This window comes from Saccharomycodes ludwigii, chromosome I (genome assembly GCF_020623625.1).
Source record: "Saccharomycodes ludwigii strain NBRC 1722 chromosome I, whole genome shotgun sequence".
Taxonomy (NCBI): Eukaryota; Fungi; Ascomycota; class Saccharomycetes; order Saccharomycodales; family Saccharomycodaceae; genus Saccharomycodes; species Saccharomycodes ludwigii.
In genome coordinates, this window is record NC_060200.1 from 2,008,192 (window position 1) to 2,029,404 (window position 21,213).

A 21,213-nucleotide genomic window follows, 5' to 3' on the forward strand; every position below is an offset into this window, starting at 1 on the left:
AATTGGATAATGGATAACAGATTTGAAATAATATTTGAAGCAAAAAATTATTTGGAGAATGAAAATGGATTAAGGAACAGGGAGAGAAAAAAAGATGATATTCACAATATATGCCTAAAATAAAAACCGATTTTTGATTGGAAATAGTTTGTACAAAAGAAAAAAGAAAAAAAAAAAAGAAAAATATATTTCAATTCACTTAACTTGGTGATTATATTTTTTTGGGTAGTTTCCTAACTCGTTATTTACAGTTGAGATAAAAACAACAACTCTTTGTTTCCCCTTTATCCTTCTTCTTTAACTTTTTCTTTATTTAATTATATTTATATTAAACTGAAGAGTTTATTCAATGTTCAATTTTTTTTGTTAAAGTATGGGATAAGCTTTAAATAACTTATGAGTGTGTGAACAGAAAAAAAAAAATAAAAAAAAAAGAAAACTTTTTTCTTGTCTGTGTTATTTGCTCTGATTTTTTTTTATTTTTTTTTTTATTTTTTTTTTTTTATTACCAAAAAAATATTAAATCACTTGGTACGTAATAATTCTCATTTTTAACTGATTTAATTTTTTCCCTAAATTGTTACTAAAAGATAAATGGAAAGCTTAGCATTCTGAAATAGAATTACACAACACACAGAAAAATTTACAAGTTCCATGCTTTATAATAAAACGGCCTTCGGGTTTTGGGGACTTTTTATTATGGAGCATCAAATAAATACAGCTATTTGTAAATGAGGTTAAGCTTTATCCGAAAAGGTTGTAACCACAGTATATAAATTCGGCAATTACACTTATCGGATGTTGCAAAAGCACTTGAAAATAAAGTAAAAATAAAAATAAAAAATAAATTTATATTAAATGTTATAAGTTAGGGATAACTTTGTACGTAAAAGGAACATAAGTTATATTCTATCAAGTGGTGTTATTCAACGAAAAGTTTAGAAAAGACAAGAAATTTTATTTTGCAGCAAAACAAAAACGAAAACAACTGATTTCCATTCAATTAATTTGTTCGTATAGTAAAGAAAGAAAAAAAAAAGAGTTATCACATACCTACCAGCTTTTACTTTTATAATATTTTATTTTCTTTCTTTTTCATTTATTTTTTATTTTTTATTTTCTATTTCTCTGTTTTTACCTTTTTAAAATAAAAAAAAAAACAAAAAAAAAAAAACCAAAAAAGGAGAGTACCATAGAACATCAACTTTTTTTGTTTGTTTGTACACAATCATAATAGTGCTTCATTCCGTCTTCTTTCCCCACATTTTTTTTTATAAACTTATATGATGGAAGATATGATAGAAGATATAGTTAATCAAAAACCGGCTTCTGATTTAAATAACAAAGACACTGGGAATTCTCAGAACTTCAAATCACAAGCTGCCGATCCACTTATAACCAAAGAAAATGTTTCTTCGAATAGTAACCAAAATGCTCCCATCATCCATAGAAGGGTAAAATCTACAAATACTAATTTTATTACAGGAACTCCCGATAAAAATGGTAACATAAAAGAGAGGAAAGCTAGCACCAGTAGCAATAGTATTACTGAAACTACTAGTAACATTAACAAAACTCCACCTTCAAGCTCAATTTTTAATTCTATGTTGGCATCCATGTCTTCTGCTTTTACAAATAATACTGGTTTACAAGAGGAGAACCTTCCTGAGGATACCAGTAAACAAAATTACAATTCTGCTAATGGTACAACTGCCATTAATGCAAGTACCAACAATAACTCAATGATTAGCTATAGAAAGCAGGAAGCCGCAATCAATAACTCTAATGATACTAGTGACGTTGCATTGGTTAATACTCACACTGGTAGTAACAATAATAGTAACAATGCTGACAACATTGATGTATCATTTGATAGTACAAATTCTAATAACAATATGCTATACTCGACAACAGATTATTATGTTAAAAATGAGATTCCCTTTGCGCATGAAAGTAGAAATGAATTATTTCATAATTCATTCAAATCAGTTCCATCTCAAGATAGATTGATTGACATATTTTCTTGTTCTTTGTCTAAGGATTCAATATTTCAAGGTAAAATGTATGTTTCGGAAAAGTACATTTGTTTTAATTCGAAAAATAACTTGTTAGGGTTATGGGCTACAAATATTGTAATTTGTCTAGATGATATTGCTAGCATCAATAATAATGGAGAATTCACTGAAAGACCATCTATTATTGCACCAAATATTAGTAGTAAATTTAAAAATAATAATTACTCAAGTCATGGTACTGGTAGCGTGACTTCGGATAATAATATTGTGATAAATACATTATACGGCAGATCTTTTAATTTTAGTGGATTTTCCGATAAGAATAAAGCGAGCAAAATTATTAAAACAATTTGGGAAAATTCTTTGAAAAAATCAACATTAGTAACATCTTCAATGCAAAAAGGAGTCGATAGCGATGATAAGAGTAAATACGGGAACGGGAAGGATGATAAAGATGGGGTACTGCAGGATACTAAAGATAGGTCTGCTAGTAATGTAAGCGAGATATCCGCTGATGATTACCGCCCTAATAGCATTGGTGGGTTGTATAAACATGGGATCCATAATAATCAGTCTGGGATATTGATTGATGCCTTTCAATACGATATCAAATTGAGTGAAAAACACAAGCGGGCTAATAGCAACATTTTAGAGAATATAAATGCTAAGAACTTGATACCTGCTGACTTGGAAGATGCCATATTATCCGTCGATGAATCTGTTTACGAAGAATACCATGAAAAAGAAAAACCTGTTACAAATAATTATTCGGATGAATATGAGGATGATGAGGATGACGATTATGATAGTGAAGAAGAGAGTAAAATTACAGACAATAAGCTTAAACAGGTTAAGGTTTATACATTCATCCCTAAAGCCAACTATACTTACAAAGGTCAATTATATCATGATGAAACTGAATTTATTTATTCACCAGAAGAAGACAACAAAGAAGATCTTTTAGCCGAAGTAGAATTAAATGCACCACCAGGAATCATCTTCGAGCTTTTATTCAGTGAGAATAATCCTAGTTTTACCTTATCTTATTTATCTGGATTAAATTCTTCCAACTTCCAGCCGCCGAATTTAGGAGCTTTTAATAAAATCAATCAAGATGGCCAAAAATATAGAGAATACCAATATGACAAGGGCTTGAATTATCCAGTGGGACCCAAGACTACAAGATGCTTAGTACGAGAAACCATTCTTTCTTTGGAATATGATAATTACATTAATGTATTAAATACTACCAGAACGCCTGATGTTCCATCTGGATCGAATTTTTCAGTGAAAACACGGTACATGATAAGGTGGGGTCCTAACGGAAGTTCTGTTTTAAAAATATCGTTTTGGGTTGATTGGACTGGGAGCAGTTGGATTAAATCTATGATTGATAAAAGTTGTAAATCAGGACAGAAGGAAGCTACCAAGGTACTATTAGTTTCTTTACAAGAAAAGTTAGAACAAGTCACAGAGATGAAGAAATTATCGCTAGATGAAGCTATAAGTAGCGAAATGCCTTCTAGTAATAACGGTATATTGAGTAAATCGCCCTCTGTTACTTCTCTAAGATCATTACCCCAGGAGGAATATAATTATAAAGGCAATACTAGCGGTGCGGCTGGTATTTCCACGGGTTTAAATAAAACCGGCAATTTGTATTCCAACAAAGTTAGTGCAAATGGTTTTACTAACACCAATATACACAATACTGATTTAAAGTTGTCCTTTTTCTCGTTTACTAACATACTATTGTTTTTTATTACTTTTTTGTTACTGTTGAACTTATATTTCCAATTTAAAATCATGTCTAAGTACAACTTGTTAAATGACATAATTCCGCAGTTTTTATCTTCTCAATCGAACGAAAAATCTAGTGTTGTAATCGATGAAACTACGGAAAAACTATTGGAAAATATTGATGCATTGGTACAAAGAAGGATGAATGTGAAAAATTGAAGTTCCATGTTAGTTTGCACCTTGTGTGCGTTTTTATTTTTATATGTATAAATATGAAATATAAATAATCAACACACAAATAAAATATTGCAAGACAATAGATATGCTTTTTTTTTTTTTTTTTTTTTCCCTTTTCCTTTTGTTTATTTACTTACTTATTTATTCATATTACATAGTGGATGATGATAATTTCGGTAATTCTGGATAAGCAAATACACTCTGGACATGATTGTTACCATTTTTATTACTATTGATATATCTACCATGGTTATTGTTAGTTGTAATAATATTATCAGTAACGTTGACATTACTCTTGTTGTTTAGGTCTATAATTCCGTTATTGCCATTATTAACAACAATACTACCACTTATTTTGGTTAACGATGGATAGTAACATTCAGTGTATGAAGTGTCCTTGACATTATTATTAGTATTATGTTTGTTTTTTCTGTGATTGTTACTGCTTTCCTCGTTAAAAATGTTGCCACCACTAGGAGTCGAATGTTGTTTAAAATAATTTATTGAATAATTGAACAAACTTTCATTAAATGTGGCAGGCAATGTAACTTCCCGTTTAGCGTTACACTTATCTTGTTCTTTGCTGCGACTATCTGCCATTGAGGTGGTATGTTTTGGTACTTTTTTGGTAGTTGTATTGTTTAGGCATTTGTCTTCACTTGTAATGGTGGTTTTATTAGTCTTATTTTTATTATTTCTTAGTAAACACGGCTCCGCGGAAATATATTTTTTCATATTTTCCATTTTCCGTCTAGAATCTAATTCCTTTTGTAAATCTTCTACAATTTTTATAATGGCAGGAACTTCTAATTTTAAAATCTGTTGATATTCCTTTTGGGATAATTCTAAGTTATTATTACTATGACCGCAAGTACTGGAAATGTTGTACAATACTTCGGGATGTGTTGGTAATTTAGCCATGGATAAATCTAAATATCTCATATAATATAAACATGCATTTTCGATATCATTGCCAATAAAGAATGATTGTGCTTTCTCTATTAATGTGATACATGTTTTTAGGTATATTCTTAAGGGTATATTTTTATTGAATTTATAATTTGTGGCTTCTTTTTGTAACATTGTCGGTGATTTAGTGGTGGTACCGGTTGGATAATGGACAAGTGTCATTTTATGGATGGTAGAATGAGTATTGCATTAATTTTTGTAGGTTATTGGATATTAGCATATGTATCTAAAAAGTTATTAAAAAAAAAAAAAAAAAAAAAAACATTTGTACAAGTCGAGCTCATCGCAAGACAAAATGGAAAAAAAAAAAAAAAAAAAAAAATTTTTTTCGTTCTTTTTTTTGTTGTTTTTTTTTAATTAAAACTATTTGGATATTTTCTCTCTTTCTGTTAAACTGCAATTAATTTTGCAAGAAAGATCAACGATCTACTTTTTATTTCCAAATTGGGAAAAAAAGCCAAAATATACCAGATATTCCGATGATGCCTTTTTGTGTCGGAAAAGTGTAGACACCGGTCAAAAAAAAAAAACAGCTAAAAGTTTTCTAAGTTAACAAATAGATTAAAAAAAATTATATATATATATATATATATCTGAAGTGGGAAAGAGTGGCAATACTTTCCCCTTTTACCTTCTCTCCCCCCCTTAATTTGAGTCATTTAGCAACCTTTGATAATTCAACTTTAACAATATTCCTTCACATATATATATATATTCTTTCTTAAATTTGTAATATATTAAATGCTAATTGCTTAACTTGTTAATTTATCAGAAAAAAAAAAAAATGCCTATACGGTTTACCGGTAATAATGAAACTAAAAGTTCAACTAGATAATAAATCAAATATTTTACATTTAGAAAATAATAGCAAGCTTTCTGATCTAGTTCAAAAGATATTAGAAACATTTAAATCATCAACCGCCGATGACGATCCAGAAGATAATAAATACACTTTAAAATCTATTAGATTTGGTTACCCACCGAAAACAATTCTTATTAAGAATAACACCAACACAAAAAATGTAAATATAAAAGACGATTCTGATGAAGATGCTAGCGAAGATGATAATAATATGAGTAAGACACTAATAGATTTGGGTATAAGCTCAGGGGAAAAAATAAGCGCGGGTTTCGAAAGTGGAATTGCCAATGTTATCTCTAGTAAGGATGAAAACAATATAGCTAAGGTTAAATTACACACTGTACCAGACGATAACTCTTGTTTGTTTCATGCTATAGCATACTGTTTATATAAACCACACGATAACTCAGAATCAGTGAATTATGCAAAAAATTTACGCCAGTTATGTGCGGATTATATTGTGGCTCACCAAACCGAATTTAACGCAGCCGTATTAGGCAAACCAGTTGAGGAATACATAAAATGGATTACACGTAATGATACATGGGGTGGTGGCATTGAAATAGCTATATTATCAAGAATTTTGCAAGTCGGAATATATGTATTGGATGTAGATAACTTGTCCTTTGACAAATTTAACGAAGATTTAGTTAATGATAATGGTTTTATTTTAATTGCCTTTAATGGCGTTCATTATGATGCTATTGAATACGAGGGTGCCACGGTTTTATTTGATGAAAAGATATTGGATGAATGCCTAAGCTATGCCCATGAATGGAAACTGCAAGGTTATACTTTTAATACTTTTAATGCAAAAATAAAATGCAATATTTGCGGCAAAATACTTAGGGGGGAAAAAGAAGTATCAAAACATGCAGAGCAAACCAAACATTATGATTTTGATCAAAATCAATAGTCATTATTGCATTTAACTTTTAAGGCCAGTGTTGCTGATCGGAAATAATGGAAAGGTTTGTTTAATTATTATATAAATACAAAAAAAAAAGAAGGAAAAAAAAAAAGAAAAATAGAAATATATGTAAAAATACGTATGAATAAAGAAATTAGAATAAAAACAAAAAAAAAAAAAAAAAAAAAAAAAAGTTGTAAAAATATATATATATTTTTTTTTATCTAGTAAATTTTATAAATTTGCTTCCTAATCTTTTTGTGCTGGATTAGCTTTTACGTCTTGAACGTTCTTCAAATATGGTAATGTAGGCTCAGTATTAGAAATATTGGTTAATGTGGTATCATAATACTGTTTTAGCAGAACTTCATTATTTTCTTTTACCGGTTCTTTTTTTTGTTTAATCTGCTCAACTCTATTTAGAAAATTATTTAAATTCAATCCTGCAGCGGCATCGGCTACTTCTTGTGTATATGGAACAGCTTTTAATTCTTTAACTCTCCTCTTATGAATTTTACTTTTCAAATGCGTCTTTAATGCTGCCCTAGTTTCACAATATTTAGCACAATGTATACAATAGTGCTGACCCAACCCTGGTTTAGTTTCATCTAAGGGTTGATTTAACAGTTGTTGTACTTTATTTTGGTCAACTAATTCATTATATATTAAATCCAAATCCTTGGTTCTTCTTTTAGTTTTATATCTTTTGACAGAATATCTACCCATGGTTTAAAGTAATGATGCAGGTTGTAATTTTTTATTTTATTATTATTTTTATTTTTAAAATGTGGAAATCATTACATCTTTTAGCATTAAAGTAAAACAAGCGAAAATACGTTCAAATGAAAGTAGGAATATAGAATGGAAACAGATTCAGGATTAGCTAAATGGTTTTATACAAATAGGAGAAATGACAAATAAAACCAGTAAACTAATGCAAAAAAAAAAAAAATAAAAAAAGAAACGTTTGTTACAGACCTCGCTTAGGGTTGTAATACTTTGTAAAGGCAGTTATTTGGGACAAAGTGAAACATCCATACATATACGAATTTGTAATTATTTTTTTTTTTTTTATTTTTTTTTTTTGTCATAAACCTGTTTTGATTTCAAGTATTCCAGTAACCCAGTAACCATCTTTACCATAAACAAATCCCGCTATATTAAAAAAAAAAAAAAAGCTTGAAGAAAACATCATTAAAAGTATATTTACATTTATACATAAGCAAATGGCATCTTTCACCACTTATTTCGTTAGTAGTTTTGTATTACTAAGCCAACTTTATTATTATTTTTTTTTTTTGTACGAATAAAAAGACATTCCAATATTATTTTTTTTATTTTTTATTTTTCTTTTTTTTAATTTAACATTTAATTACTAATCAAAATTTATCTTTTTATACTTTGTGCTATATCTAATTTTTAAACTACTTTTTCATCTCATTCCTTTTTTTTTTTAATCTTATTGTATTTATATATATTTTGTTATACAAGAAAAAAAAAAAAAAAAAAAAAACAAACTCTCAACAAACATTAATATTACTCAAGATGGCTAGAAGACCAGCTAGATGTTACAGATATCAAAAGAACAAGCCTTATCCAAAATCCAGATACAACAGAGCTGTTCCAGATGCCAAAATTAGAATTTTTGATTTAGGTAAGAAGAAGGCTTCTGTCGATGAATTTCCATTGTGTGTTCATTTAGTTTCTAACGAATTGGAACAATTGTCTTCTGAAGCTTTGGAAGCTGCTCGTATCTGTGCTAACAAATACATCACTGTCACTACTGGTAGAGATTCCTTCCACTTGAGAGTTAGAGTCCATCCATTCCATGTTTTGAGAATTAACAAGATGTTGTCTTGCGCTGGTGCCGATAGATTGCAACAAGGTATGAGAGGTGCTTGGGGTAAACCACATGGTTTGGCTGCTCGTGTTGACATTGGTCAAATTATTTTCTCTGTTAGAACCAAGGACAGCAACAAGGATGTTGTTGTTGAAGGTTTGAGAAGAGCCAGATACAAGTTCCCAGGTCAACAAAAGATTATTTTATCCAAGAAATGGGGTTTTACCAACTTGGACAGACCTGAATACATCAAGAGAAAAGAAGCTCGTGAAGTTAAAGATGACGGTGCCTTTGTCAAGTTTTTGTCTAAGAAAGGTCCATTGGAAAAGAACTTTAGAGAATTCCCAGATTATTTTACTAGTCAAGCTTAAATAAAATATAATTTTTTTTAATTTAATTTAATTTACTTTAATTTACTTTAATTTATTCTGTTTTATTCTTGTTATTATACCTTGTATGTTTACACGTTTTAAATTATACAATAATAGACAAGTGGCAATAGCCTATGTACTTTTACCCTTTATCAAATTTAACACGTTGTATTATTATCCGATTATTATTGTAATAGAAATCATTACGGCGTGTGGTTATAATATTTCTACGAAGAGAAAACACCATTGATAATTTTTGTTTTTCCGTTTAAAAGTATTGGAAAAATGTTTTATAAAAAGGCGTAGACTTATCATTGTTATTTTTACAATTAAAATTATTTGTCTATTTATTCCAATTTTTGACAGCCAGAGTAAAAAAGGAAAAGCTAAAAAAAAAAAATTTTCTTCTTTTTTCCTTTTTTTTTTAGAAATATTACTTTTAAATCTCGACTATTTAATAAAATATTCTGATCCTTTTGTTTTCTTAAACTCCTTTAAATCTATATTGTGACTGACAGAAAGAATAATTCATTCTTTTCCTCCCTCTTTGTTACTATTTTTTTTTTTTAAACTTGAAATTAGTCGAATAAACAAATAAATAAATACGTATATACATACATACATACATATATATATATATATATATAACCCACATTAGTTACTACTACTACTGCTCTATCTAACACCCAACATGTCTGCTATTAAAGAATTCCAATACAAAGAACACCCAGAAACTTTAGTTTTATTTGATGTCGATGGCACATTAACACCAGCTAGATTGACTGTCTCTGATGAAGTCAGAGAAGCTTTAGTTAAATTAAGAAAGAAGGTTTGTATTGGTTTCGTTGGTGGTAGTGATTTAAGTAAACAAGTGGAGCAATTAGGTCCAAATGTTTTGCAAGATTTTGACTACTGTTTCAGTGAGAATGGTTTAACTGCTTACAGATTAGGCCACAAAATGGCTTCTCAATCTTTTATTAACTGGCTTGGTGAAGAAAAATACAACAAATTAGCCAAATTTATGTTAAGATACTTAAGTGACATAGATTTACCAGTTAGAAGAGGTACTTTTATTGAATTTAGAAATGGTATGGTTAATGTTTCACCAATTGGTAGAAATGCCAGCACACAAGAACGTTGTGATTATGAAAAATTTGACAAGGCACACAAAATCAGAGAAAAGATGGTTGAAGCTTTGAAGAAGGAGTTCCCGGATTATGGTTTAACTTTCTCCATTGGTGGTCAAATTTCATTTGATGTTTTCCCAACAGGTTGGGATAAGACTTATTGTTTGCAACATGTCGCTAAAGATGGTTTCAAAACAATACACTTCTTCGGTGATAAAACCTTCAAAGGTGGCAATGACTATGAAATCTATGAAGATCCAAGAACCATTGGCCATGCCGTTAACAGTCCAGTTGACACCGTTAGAATTTTGAACGAATTGTTTGACTTGAAATAAATGCTTTAAAATTTTATTTGGATGGTGTATATGTGATATATATTATTTAGTTCTTTGATACTGTTTGTTTTATCTCATTTTTATACGTATATATGTATACCAGCTGAATATAACAAAAAAAAAAAAAAGGTGAAAAAATAAAAAAAAATTAAGTAAAGAATATTATTATTATTATTATTATTATTATTATAAGTGGGAGGTAAGACTAGGATAGTAACCTAATATATGCTAGGACTAATGCAAAAGTACCAGTACAAACACCGATTAGCCATTGCATGACTTGTGCCTTTACAGAATCTATTTGCATTTTCATATTTGTAACTTCCTGATCGATTCTTGTATCAACTTCCTTAATTTGTAGATCATGCATACTTGCTTCTTCCTTAATTCTTCCCTTTTCTAAACTTAAATCTAATTTAAAACCTGCGTTACATTTAGTTATCTCTTCTCTTAGCTTACGACCCAGCTTATCCAATTCATGACCTAAGCGTTCTTGTTCTGCATTGATCTTATGAAATTCATTTTTATCCAATAACAAAAGCTCATCCCTCAATTTTGTAAAGTCCATTCTTTGCATATAAGCTAGCTTAATAAGATCTTCTCTTGTAGATAATGTTGAAGTTATTTCAGAAACACCCTCATTTAATGAGTTGGTAATTATGGTTATTATTGTTTCTGCTTGTTCTTGATTAAAAGCGCCTTGAGCTATTAATTTTTTCTTCAAATTATCTGTGTCTGCTATGTGATTTGGCTTAAAGTTATAATTAGGACTAGATTGCGAAAATGATCTTTTTATTGGCAGAATGGTTGATATAAAAATGGGATTTTGTTTTAATGGTACCGAATATACTCTTGAGAGTGATGGTAATCTTAATAAGTGAAGAATTGGTAATCTCAATGGTTTTACAAGCATTGTATGATACTGTTTGTATGTTTTTCTCTTTTTCCCTCAAAGTGTAACAAAAGTATTCTGTAAGAAAAAGTTATTAAAAAGTTTTAATCGTTTAAAAAACGCCTAAAGAACAAAATCTTTAACAAGCGAATTAATTAACAAAAATAAAAAAATAAAAAAAATTTATTTTTAATAGAAATTATAATAATATTTTAAACTGAGTTTGGCAGCATGTGCAGAAATCATATAAAAAAAAAAAAAAAAGAAAAAAGAAAAACAATATCTATTAATATTTATATTTTCTTTTCTTTTTTTACTGCCATTTTTTAAGTTTAAAGTTAAAAAGAAAAACCAAAAAAGTATATATAAAAATACCAAGCTAACTTTTCGTACAAAAACTAAAAATACATGCCATCATATCAAAAAGAATTAGAAGTCGCGATTAAAGCTGTTCGTAGAGCATCAATATTAACAGCCAATGTCCAATCTAGAGTTATTGCGAACAAGTCATCCTCAACAATCACAAAATCAGATGCTTCACCGGTTACTGTTGCAGATTATGCAGCACAGGCTATAGTTATTAATGCGCTTAAATGCAGTTTCCCCTGTGATGAAATAGTTGCTGAAGAAAGTTCTGATGGCCTTAGTGATGATTTTTTAAACCTAATATTAAATGAAATCAATGAAAATGCGCCCAAGCCAGAAGATGTATCTCTTTGCAACAAAGAATATCCGTTATCCTCAACTAAAAATGTTGCTGAAATTATAAATAATGGTGGGTCTAAAGGTGGCTCACAGGGCAGATTTTGGTGTTTGGATCCAATTGATGGTACCAAGGGGTTTTTAAGGGGTCAACAGTTTGCTGTCTGTTTAGCCTTGATTGAAAATGGTAAAGTTCAATTGGGTTGTGTTGGTTGTCCAAATTTAAAGTTGAATGATTTTGATGATGATGATGATGCTACACTCACCACTGGTAAGAAATACGAGGACCCGGAAAAATACGGGTATATTTTTTATGCAATTACTGATGAGGAAAAAGCTTATTATGTTGAAACTCTGGAAAGGGGAAACAACCGTCCTCAAGTTATCGAGCCACATGCAAACGCTGTTACTGATTTCAGTAAAATGATTTCTGTAGAGGGTGTAGAAAAGACTCATTCTTCACATGATAAACAAGACATTATTAAGTCTGAATTGGGCATTAATAAATCAGTCCATTTAGATTCTCAAGTGAAATACTGTTTATTAGCCTTAGGTTTGGGCCATGTTTATTTGCGTTTACCAATAAAAATGGATTTTGAAGAGAAAATTTGGGATCATGCTGCTGGTAATGCTTTGGTTCGTGCGGTTGGTGGGTGTCACACCAGCAGTTTATCTGATGAACCATTGGATTTTAGCAAGGGCAGAACTTTGAAGACCAAAGGTGTTATTGCATCTGTAATCCCAGCAAATTTACATTCTAAAATTGTTGCCAGCGCTAAAAAGGCTATTTTAGGTTAAAATATATATATATTATATTATGTTTAATTTGGAAAAGTAGTTTCATACATCTATAATTTAATTATTTACCAATTTTTCGATATTAAAATTATTATTATTTTCTTATTAGTAACAATTTCTATATATATATATATATTTTTTTTTTTGTTCTTGTTCTTGTTTTATTTCTTGTTTTTGTTTTTAATTTAATTTTTTTTTTTTTTTTTTTTTTTTCCATCCATTTTTGCAATTCTTTCATCCAGAATAAAAAAAAAAAAAGAGTAAAATAAAAGTACAACTTAAGCTGCCAATATTACTCATAGATTATATCAATAGGCTATCGAAATGAATCGACAATACTTACATCGAATAAGTCCCTTTTGTAGAATTGCCGTAGGTATTCAACCAAAAAAATTACTTTTTTCACATACTTTAACCTCCACCAAATTAATCCGTCTATATAGTACTGATGATAACAGTAAGAATACTAAACAATCAGATAACAGCGATCCACATCATGACATGAACCCTGATAATGTTAGATATAACAATTACAACTTGGAAAAACAAACAGACCTTCATCTTAAAAGAATCAGAGACAAAATTGCACGAGAGAAAAGCGTTGACGAATCAGAAGTAGTATCATCTAATATAACCACATCCCAATACTTTGCTAAAAAACCAAGTAATGATAATGAAGTTTTAAAAGAAAAGGCAAAAAACTGGGGGATTCTAGAAGATAAGGATGCTGTAAGTGAAAAAGAATATGAGCGCAAGATGGAAAGGATTTTGAAAATACAAACTTTATTTCAAGGTTTACTCACGATTCTAATTGTTGGTGGTATTATTGCTGTTTTCTACAACTATACCAATTGGTTTGTTTCAGTACCTGCTTTGACAAATGAACAAGATTTGAACAAGAAATTAGACCTAAGTAGAAAAACGAAGGGTAATTTGAAAAGAAAAAATAGACTGCTTGATGTTGTTAACAACGAAAAGAATAAGTTTGATCAGTATTGTACTGACCTAGGGAATGGTATAATGATATGGGAAAATGGGAAATTGGAATTCATAAATGGTTTAAAGGATGTCATCGATGCTAGTATTGCTAACGACAAGATTTATGTTATTACAAAAAGGGGAGATTTATACGAGGGTGGTAATAATGGTGAACAGCCTTATAAATTAGTTTTGAAGGATCAAAAATTAACTAGCTGTAAATTTTCTAATCATGATTCCACATGCTACGCCATGAATAGACATGGTGAAATTTTAATTATCCCGTTGCAGGACAAAGAATACGAAGCCCACATAGGGGTTAAAAGATCTATATTATTGCCATGGAAGAAGTATTGGACGTATGATTATAAACTATCTAATGACCAATACAGTGATTATGACACGGGTAAAGAACACTTGGTTTGTATTTCCAAGAAAACCCACAAGGCCTATTCTTGTTCCACGGTTAAAAGAATGGATAAGTTAAGAGGCCAATTGGGGTTACCTGAGTTTTCGCCTATTTTGTCTACAAGAAGTGATAATGAAAAGTATCCTCAATTGAATGAATTATATGATATAGAGTTGTTAAATAATAGTGTTGTAGGAGGAGGAGGAAATAAAACTGGTAAAGTAACTAAAAGAAATATCAAAAAAGTTAGTTGTGGTGATTACCACACCTTAGCTTTGGACGATAAAGGTGCAATTTATTCATTTGGTAATAATAGGTTTGGACAGTTGGGGTTTTTAGTGTCTTATGACTTGGAAACAGTTGCATTTCCGAGAAAATTAAATAAATTCCCACAACTAAATGAAACAGATGAATCTGGAGAAAATGTTTATGATGATGATGGAAATGTAATTGCAGTTAATCCTATTAAAGAGACGGGTAGCGAAAGGCGTCCATTAAGATATTGTGATTGGGAATGTACAGATATCGAATGCTGTGGGAATACTTCTTATGCGACAATGTTAGATAAAAATACAGGAGACTATGCTTATTTCAGCTTTGGCAATGGAATTAACGGCCAATTGGGTACAGGTGTATTTAAACATACACAATCTATGCCGTCCAGAATGAAATTTGTTCTTAATAATAACAGTGGGCATCATGAGGACTTGAATGGGTTAAAAGTCAATAAATTTTATATGGGTAATGAATGCGGTATTTGTACCTTAGCTCCAGATAACGAACTATATGTTTGGGGGTCTAATTTATTAAACGGTGTGATTGGTGTAGTTAATGGCAAAAGATTTGAGAAAGTAGTTGATACCAATTTAAGGTTACCTGCTGGTGCTAATATTTATTGCAATGGGAAAACAACCATTGTTTATTAAAATGGAAGAAAGAAAGAAAAAAGAAAAAAAAGTCTATTGTTCATGTAAATAGTTTTTAATATAATAATTTTTTTTTTTTAATTCTCCTTCATCGCTACAAAAAAGAAGTATTTAAAAAAAAAAAAAAAAAATAGAAATAAATAGAAATAAATATACATATGATGAGATTATTGTAATAAATACAATACAAAACACTGGCTAATATATTAGTATACAATAAATATAAATATTTACATAATAATAATGATTGTACAGAATTATATATATATACTAAAGTTTTATTAGAAAAGCTTTAGTATAAAATAAAACCCTAAAAACATTAATATCAAAGCAAACCAGAAAATAAGCTTATCTTTAAAAACTCTCTTATTAATCTTGTTTATTGTTCTTTGTGAAACACCCAAAGTCGTTAGTGAATTAGTCATTGTATTCTGCAATTTTTCTAAAACTCTATTTTGTTCGATAATGTTTTCTAAAGATTGTTGACCAGTTTCTAAAATATAATCTAATTGCTGAGTACTTCTTTGGAAAACACCCTGTTCTTTTAAAAGCCCATCCTTCATGGATATTGTGGTATTATTAGCTGTAGTTGTAGTAGCGGCAGCATCATTATTATATGGATAGTCTCCTATAGTCCTCCTGTTTTTAATATTTTGTACGGTGGTATCATCAAATGGGTTGCTACTACTACTAGAATTAGTGTTATTAAACGCATTCTTAGTTTCTTGATCATATTTTTGCTTTAGGTCGTGAAATTTTTTGTTATACTCTGAATAATCTTTGGACAAAGAATGTAACCTCGATTCATATTTTAATAATTCTTCATTATTATTATTATTATTATTTTGTGCGGCTTGTTGATAACTTTTCAATTGTTCTTTATATTTGGATATTGTTTTATTTAATGCTAGAAGTGTAGTTGTTATAGAACCTTGTAATGATATTGGAGCACTTAATAGATCATTTTCAAAAGTGGACAAATCTTTATTTAGTAGTTGTTTTTGCTTTGTAGCATGATTATACAAGGCATTCATAATAAGTTGAATTATTATTATTTGGTTATGATATAAGCTTTTAGATTATTGAGATAGGATTAAGGGAATTAAAATAGAATAATAGAGATAAATATAAATATAAAGTTAAGTAAGAAAAAAGCGGGTTAGTTTTTGATTGATTTTATTTTTAATAGCAAAAAAAATGAAATGAAATGGCTGGTTTGAGATTGCTTGTTTTTTTTTTGCTGGTTTTATAAAATGATTGTGTTTTTGGTGTGTGGGTGTAATATTAAAGGTAATTTTTAACTTTGTATTCAATCAATCAATCAATCTGAATATCTAATTTAAGACCCAGCATTCATTCATCTTTATTTATTTCATTTAATAATCATATCCATCATATAAATATATCATTCCCTTTTCAAACAATCCTTTTCTTCTTTTCTCTACTTTATATCACATTGGAAAAATAAGAAAAACTTGTATGGTGCTACATTTGTAATCTTATTTTTCTTTTTTTCTTTTTTTTTTTCATCATCAACTTTCGCTCTTCTCTCAGTCATATACCGCCTGTTTCTTCTTTTACTTTAACTCTTTTATTTCATCTTACTTTCCCCCCCTTCTGTCACTTCCACTTTCATATTTAATAACACCAAACAAACCATTTGTTTCAACTTTGGTGTCTTTTCTAATCTAATCTATTCTACCATAGTTTCAGTCTGAATCGCCAAGGGTGAAATAAAATAAAATAAAATAAAATAAAATGATACCTCCATCAACCCCTAAGAGGGTGACAAGTTCATATTATTATAACACCACCGCTCACAATAATTCTACTACCAACATTTTCACAAATAATAATAATAATAATAATAATAATAATAATAATAATAATAATATAAACTTTTCCGATGAAGAACACGAAAACTCCAATTTTAGAACACCAAATCATTTAGTTCATGGTCATAATCAAGAGAAAAATAGAACAATTATAAATCCTGATAAAAAACACAATGGAACTGCCAGTATTAACGATAATAATAACCATGATACCATCACTAATAATAATGATAGTGGTTTATTGGTTACTCCACAAACTGTATCAAGATTTAAAAATCTGCTAACCTCTGGAGGAGGAGGTAATAGTGGTGGAATAGGTTTAAGGAAAACCAGAGATGAAGATTTTGAAGATAAAGTTGATCTTGGTTCGTCTACTCCATTGGTTTCCGCTGGCTCTATTATGGGTGATTCCAGATCTTCTATTGGAAATAATAACGGATTGCACAGAAATTTCAATGATTTTGTAGATTTACGTTATGAAGATGATAATTTTGGTGGTAAGATTAACGCTAATAGTGGGATGAGCTTTTTAAGAAGCCCAGAATACACTCCTGCTAAAAAAGTGGTGGATTCTTCAACGAATGCAGTACAACCAGACACTACTAGCAATAAAAATTTGAGTAACGATGTTTTCAATAATAATCCTAATGTTAGCGCTAAACGTAATTTAGATTTTCTCTTATCGAATAATGCATTGGAAATTAACAGCCATAACCAAAACAACCTTAACAATAATAAGAACAACGAACAGAGCGATGGCCAAATGTTAGGTTTTGTAAAAATAAAGAAAATTAAGAATAACACAATAAAACAACAACCTCCATCTTTAGCGCGGATTTCTAGAATATTTGATGATGATGATGATAGTGATGTTGTTGAGGATTTTGGCATCTATAAGCCATCTACGCCAAATAAAACAACTATTGCCGAAGAAAGATCTGGACCTTCTACACCTCAAGAAAAAATAATATCGTTTGAACAAGCAGAAATGTGGAACAATGGGTCACCAATTAAAAATAAAAAACATAGACAGACTGAGGTCAGACATAGTTTTAGAAGTATCACAGGAAATAGCGAACATCACACTAGCGAGGTCATTGATGATGATTATGAAAAAGAAGAAGAAGAAGAAGAAGAAATATATATATCCAGGAAAATACTGAAGAATCCATTTTTGGATGATAATGATGATAAAATACAGGAAGAATATTATGATGAAGAAATTGGTAGAACACCTACTAAACCGTATAGAAATGTAAATATATTTAATAATTATGGTAAGTGTGTCAGAAATAACGACGACGATGAAGTGATTAGGTTTTATGAAGATAGCGATGGTAATGTGGTTAAAAAAAGTAATTTTTCCAAAGGAAGGCCGAAAAGCCCTGAGGGAAATAACAACACTAAGTTGGAACCAAAGAAATTGGTATTTAAAGATGATTGATATGTGATTGATTATTCATTTATGGTTTGGGACTTTATAATTTATATATATATATATTTTTTTTTTTTTTTTTTTTTTTTTTTTACTTTTTACTTTTAAATAATTATATCATTTATTCTTATATATTGTTTTCTATATATAGCCACTTAAGGACACACTATAAAGACTTTTTCTTTTATAACAATAGAAAAATATTATCTATGCGATGCTATATAATAATTGAAAACATGTAATAAAAACCATAAATTATTTTTTAGAATCCTTTAATTGTTTGAAAATCACTTTTTTATGAAGCAATAGATCGCGGAATAACTTATAACCCAGATCAATCCCGTTATCGATTAAATTCACTTGTATTATACAGTTTGCGAATTCTTGACTAATACGTTCAATAAATTTAGAAACTAATTCACTTGACGATTCAATATATTGGTTTGCTTCTTTTTTAGTCATTTGCATGATCGTAATCAAACGAACAAAATGTGTAGTTAAGGCATCCAACAAGGCTATATTGACTTTAGATAAAGAAGTTAGTATTTTGACGACAGAAGCCAATCTATCTTGATCTTCTTCTTTACTGTAAGTAGTATCATAAATCGCCTTTAAAAATTGATATAATTCTGCGGGTATCAACGGATTGGGTAATTCTAATAAGAAAATTTTTAAAACAGATGCAATGACACTAGGGTCCGTGTAGTTTTTAAATATTTCTTGCATTTTCTTTTTTTTCGTACTATTATTATTATTATTATTATTATTATTATTATTATTATTATTGCTGTTTTTGTAGCCATTGGCATATGCGGTTTCATTGTCATTTAATTCACTACGAAGTTCATGTGTTAAATTCAACTTAACTGGTTTAATCCAGACGTTGCATCTAATTTCATCATTTTCCAATTCTGGATAAATAATATTATCCATATATTGCAAAATATTTGATATTAGCAACGGAACTTTACTTTTATCTAGTCTACACCTGGTATCCAAATCAACACCAAATATTTGGTATGCACCTGGATTATAATAATTGTTATATATCAATGGTTTTGGTTGAAATGCCCCTGTCTTGTACCTTTTAATAAATCTACTCAAATCATAACTAGGATCCATATTCACATTTGAAATTGGGGATGCACTAATACCGCTAACGGTGTCATTAGTAGAAGTGCCACTCTTGATCGCACAAATACTATTAGCAGCAATATTTTCCAAACATAATATATCTGGACAATCACAGGCGTTGGTGTCAGTACCGATAATAGACATATTTGTCTGACTCATTTTATAACAGTTTATTAAATCTTCGGTGGCCCTTTTAATTGCATTTATTCTGTCTCGTTCACATTTTTCCATAAAAGACAAATGATCAAACATCAACTCTTCCAAAGAACAACGCAAATTATCAGCTTTGAACACCTCCGCTCTATATTTTTTATCTGCATCTTCCATTTCCTCAATTAGTTGCTTCAATTTTACTTCATTTTCATTCAATGGTTTGGGTTTATCAGGCTTTTCACTAACATTTCTAATGTCGTTATCTAGGTCAGTAGGAATTGGAGTGATAGTCTCGGGGTCAACAAAGGCAAATTCAAAAGCATGATTTTTCCATTGGTATTGAAATTGCTTGGAATTTATAAAAGAGGATCCCATAACACCATTACAAATTTTTATGAAACCTAAATCCATTAAATCTTGGCCAATCAATTCTGCTTGATCAGTATCCTTTAATGCCAATTTCTGTATTAAAAACCTAACAATTTCGTACCCGTTGTTTGTATTTGATATTGTGTATTTTATCAACGGAACTTTATATTCGTGTTTGGGCATGTCTATTAATAAAGATTTAATTATCGCTCTCATGGTTTTATAATCTACATCAATGGTGTTGGAGCACAATGATGCAAACTGGTCGTGCTCCCTTTCGTGAGCTATAAAATCCTGATAGTACTCCCATAGTTTTATTTTTTTTAGGGCTAAGGTCAAAGAATCGTCATAATAATCTTCACGTTCATTCGCATTTTGAATGGATGCTTCTTCTTCTTCTTCTTCTTCTTCTTCTTCTTCTTCTTCTTCCTCCTCTTCTTCTTCTTCTTCTTCTTTTCCTTCGCCTTTCTCCTCAGTAATTGCTTTATTATGATAGAGAGTTTTGTTAATGGAATAGGATGACGGAAAAGCTTCTCTCTTAAAATCTTCTAGCGCTCTACATTTATTTAAATATTTCACCTCAAATTTATTTTTAACAACCAAACTAAAAACTTCAAAGTTTTCAATATTATCCAACAACAATTTTTCACTATATTCTAGCCTTTTTTTGTGTTCCATACACCATTTAGTAAAAAGTTGTAAAACATTACTTTCAATATTTGAAGCTAATTTGAGTCTTTCCTCCCCGTGCTTCTTCATTAATTCATTAAGTTGTAAAATAGTTGAATCGCCAGTAGTACCGATTGACTCGTACGGTAATTTTGAATTGGCATTAGATATCATTTTTTTACCATATATAACCTCTACTTCCATTTTACTTGCAAAATACTGAATATAAACTTCATTTTGGTAACAATTTTGATATAATCCATCAAATAAAGATTTAATACCTGATTTGAAATCAAAACTCCAAAAACTATCGGTAAATGAGGCAGGCATAATAATTATCTTAATAAACCTTTTATTATCGAGTCTATTTTTTTTTTTAATCTTAGCTTATACTTTAACTTTAGTCTAATTATGTTATATATAAGATCTATTTTACTTTAAAATGTGTATGTATGTGTGTGTGTATTTTTTTTTCTCTTATTTTTATTTTTTTTTTTTAACTTTTTT

The 21,213-nt window shown here is 29.6% G+C and overlaps 12 protein-coding genes across 12 annotated transcripts; 7 read left to right on the forward strand and 5 right to left on the reverse strand.

Annotated features, from left to right (window-relative positions):
- Window positions 1-1,283: 1,283 nt before the first annotated feature.
- SCDLUD_000853 (GRAM and VASt domain-containing protein) lies at window positions 1,284-3,974 on the forward strand (the record flags this gene model as incomplete). Its single annotated transcript, XM_046079853.1, has 1 exon — window positions 1,284-3,974. One exon carries the CDS (start codon window positions 1,284-1,286, stop codon window positions 3,972-3,974), a length of 2,691 nt encoding a protein of 896 aa, XP_045937160.1.
- A 168-nt stretch (window positions 3,975-4,142) lies between these two features.
- RFU1 (Rfu1p) lies at window positions 4,143-5,123 on the reverse strand (the record flags this gene model as incomplete). The annotated part of the gene is made up of 1 exon (XM_046079854.1): window positions 4,143-5,123. One exon carries the CDS (start codon window positions 5,121-5,123, stop codon window positions 4,143-4,145), a length of 981 nt encoding a protein of 326 aa, XP_045937161.1.
- Window positions 5,124-5,770: 647 nt separating this feature from the next.
- Window positions 5,771-6,739, forward strand: OTU1 (ubiquitin-specific protease OTU1; the record flags this gene model as incomplete). The annotated part of the gene is made up of 1 exon (XM_046079855.1): window positions 5,771-6,739. One exon carries the CDS (start codon window positions 5,771-5,773, stop codon window positions 6,737-6,739), a length of 969 nt encoding a protein of 322 aa, XP_045937162.1.
- A 243-nt stretch (window positions 6,740-6,982) lies between these two features.
- On the reverse strand, window positions 6,983-7,459 carry BUD20 (Bud20p; the record flags this gene model as incomplete). Its single annotated transcript, XM_046079856.1, has 1 exon — window positions 6,983-7,459. One exon carries the CDS (start codon window positions 7,457-7,459, stop codon window positions 6,983-6,985), a length of 477 nt encoding a protein of 158 aa, XP_045937163.1.
- An 819-nt stretch (window positions 7,460-8,278) lies between these two features.
- RPL10 (60S ribosomal protein uL16) lies at window positions 8,279-8,944 on the forward strand (the record flags this gene model as incomplete). The annotated part of the gene is made up of 1 exon (XM_046079857.1): window positions 8,279-8,944. The coding sequence occupies one exon, from the start codon at window positions 8,279-8,281 to the stop codon at window positions 8,942-8,944; it is 666 nt and encodes a 221-aa protein (XP_045937164.1).
- Window positions 8,945-9,635: 691 nt separating this feature from the next.
- On the forward strand, window positions 9,636-10,406 carry SEC53 (phosphomannomutase SEC53; the record flags this gene model as incomplete). Its single annotated transcript, XM_046079858.1, has 1 exon — window positions 9,636-10,406. The coding sequence occupies one exon, from the start codon at window positions 9,636-9,638 to the stop codon at window positions 10,404-10,406; it is 771 nt and encodes a 256-aa protein (XP_045937165.1).
- Window positions 10,407-10,611: 205 nt separating this feature from the next.
- On the reverse strand, window positions 10,612-11,319 carry FMP32 (Fmp32p; the record flags this gene model as incomplete). Its single annotated transcript, XM_046079859.1, has 1 exon — window positions 10,612-11,319. One exon carries the CDS (start codon window positions 11,317-11,319, stop codon window positions 10,612-10,614), a length of 708 nt encoding a protein of 235 aa, XP_045937166.1.
- A 387-nt stretch (window positions 11,320-11,706) lies between these two features.
- Window positions 11,707-12,798, forward strand: MET22 (3'(2'),5'-bisphosphate nucleotidase; the record flags this gene model as incomplete). The annotated part of the gene is made up of 1 exon (XM_046079860.1): window positions 11,707-12,798. The coding sequence occupies one exon, from the start codon at window positions 11,707-11,709 to the stop codon at window positions 12,796-12,798; it is 1,092 nt and encodes a 363-aa protein (XP_045937167.1).
- Window positions 12,799-13,122: 324 nt separating this feature from the next.
- On the forward strand, window positions 13,123-15,111 carry FMP25 (Fmp25p; the record flags this gene model as incomplete). Its single annotated transcript, XM_046079861.1, has 1 exon — window positions 13,123-15,111. The coding sequence occupies one exon, from the start codon at window positions 13,123-13,125 to the stop codon at window positions 15,109-15,111; it is 1,989 nt and encodes a 662-aa protein (XP_045937168.1).
- Window positions 15,112-15,392: 281 nt separating this feature from the next.
- On the reverse strand, window positions 15,393-16,145 carry BOS1 (Bos1p; the record flags this gene model as incomplete). Its single annotated transcript, XM_046079862.1, has 1 exon — window positions 15,393-16,145. One exon carries the CDS (start codon window positions 16,143-16,145, stop codon window positions 15,393-15,395), a length of 753 nt encoding a protein of 250 aa, XP_045937169.1.
- Window positions 16,146-16,869: 724 nt separating this feature from the next.
- Window positions 16,870-18,390, forward strand: SIC1 (cyclin-dependent protein serine/threonine kinase inhibiting protein SIC1; the record flags this gene model as incomplete). Its single annotated transcript, XM_046079863.1, has 1 exon — window positions 16,870-18,390. One exon carries the CDS (start codon window positions 16,870-16,872, stop codon window positions 18,388-18,390), a length of 1,521 nt encoding a protein of 506 aa, XP_045937170.1.
- Window positions 18,391-18,636: 246 nt separating this feature from the next.
- RGD2 (GTPase-activating protein RGD2) lies at window positions 18,637-21,036 on the reverse strand (the record flags this gene model as incomplete). The annotated part of the gene is made up of 1 exon (XM_046079864.1): window positions 18,637-21,036. The coding sequence occupies one exon, from the start codon at window positions 21,034-21,036 to the stop codon at window positions 18,637-18,639; it is 2,400 nt and encodes a 799-aa protein (XP_045937171.1).
- Window positions 21,037-21,213: the final 177 nt, after the last annotated feature.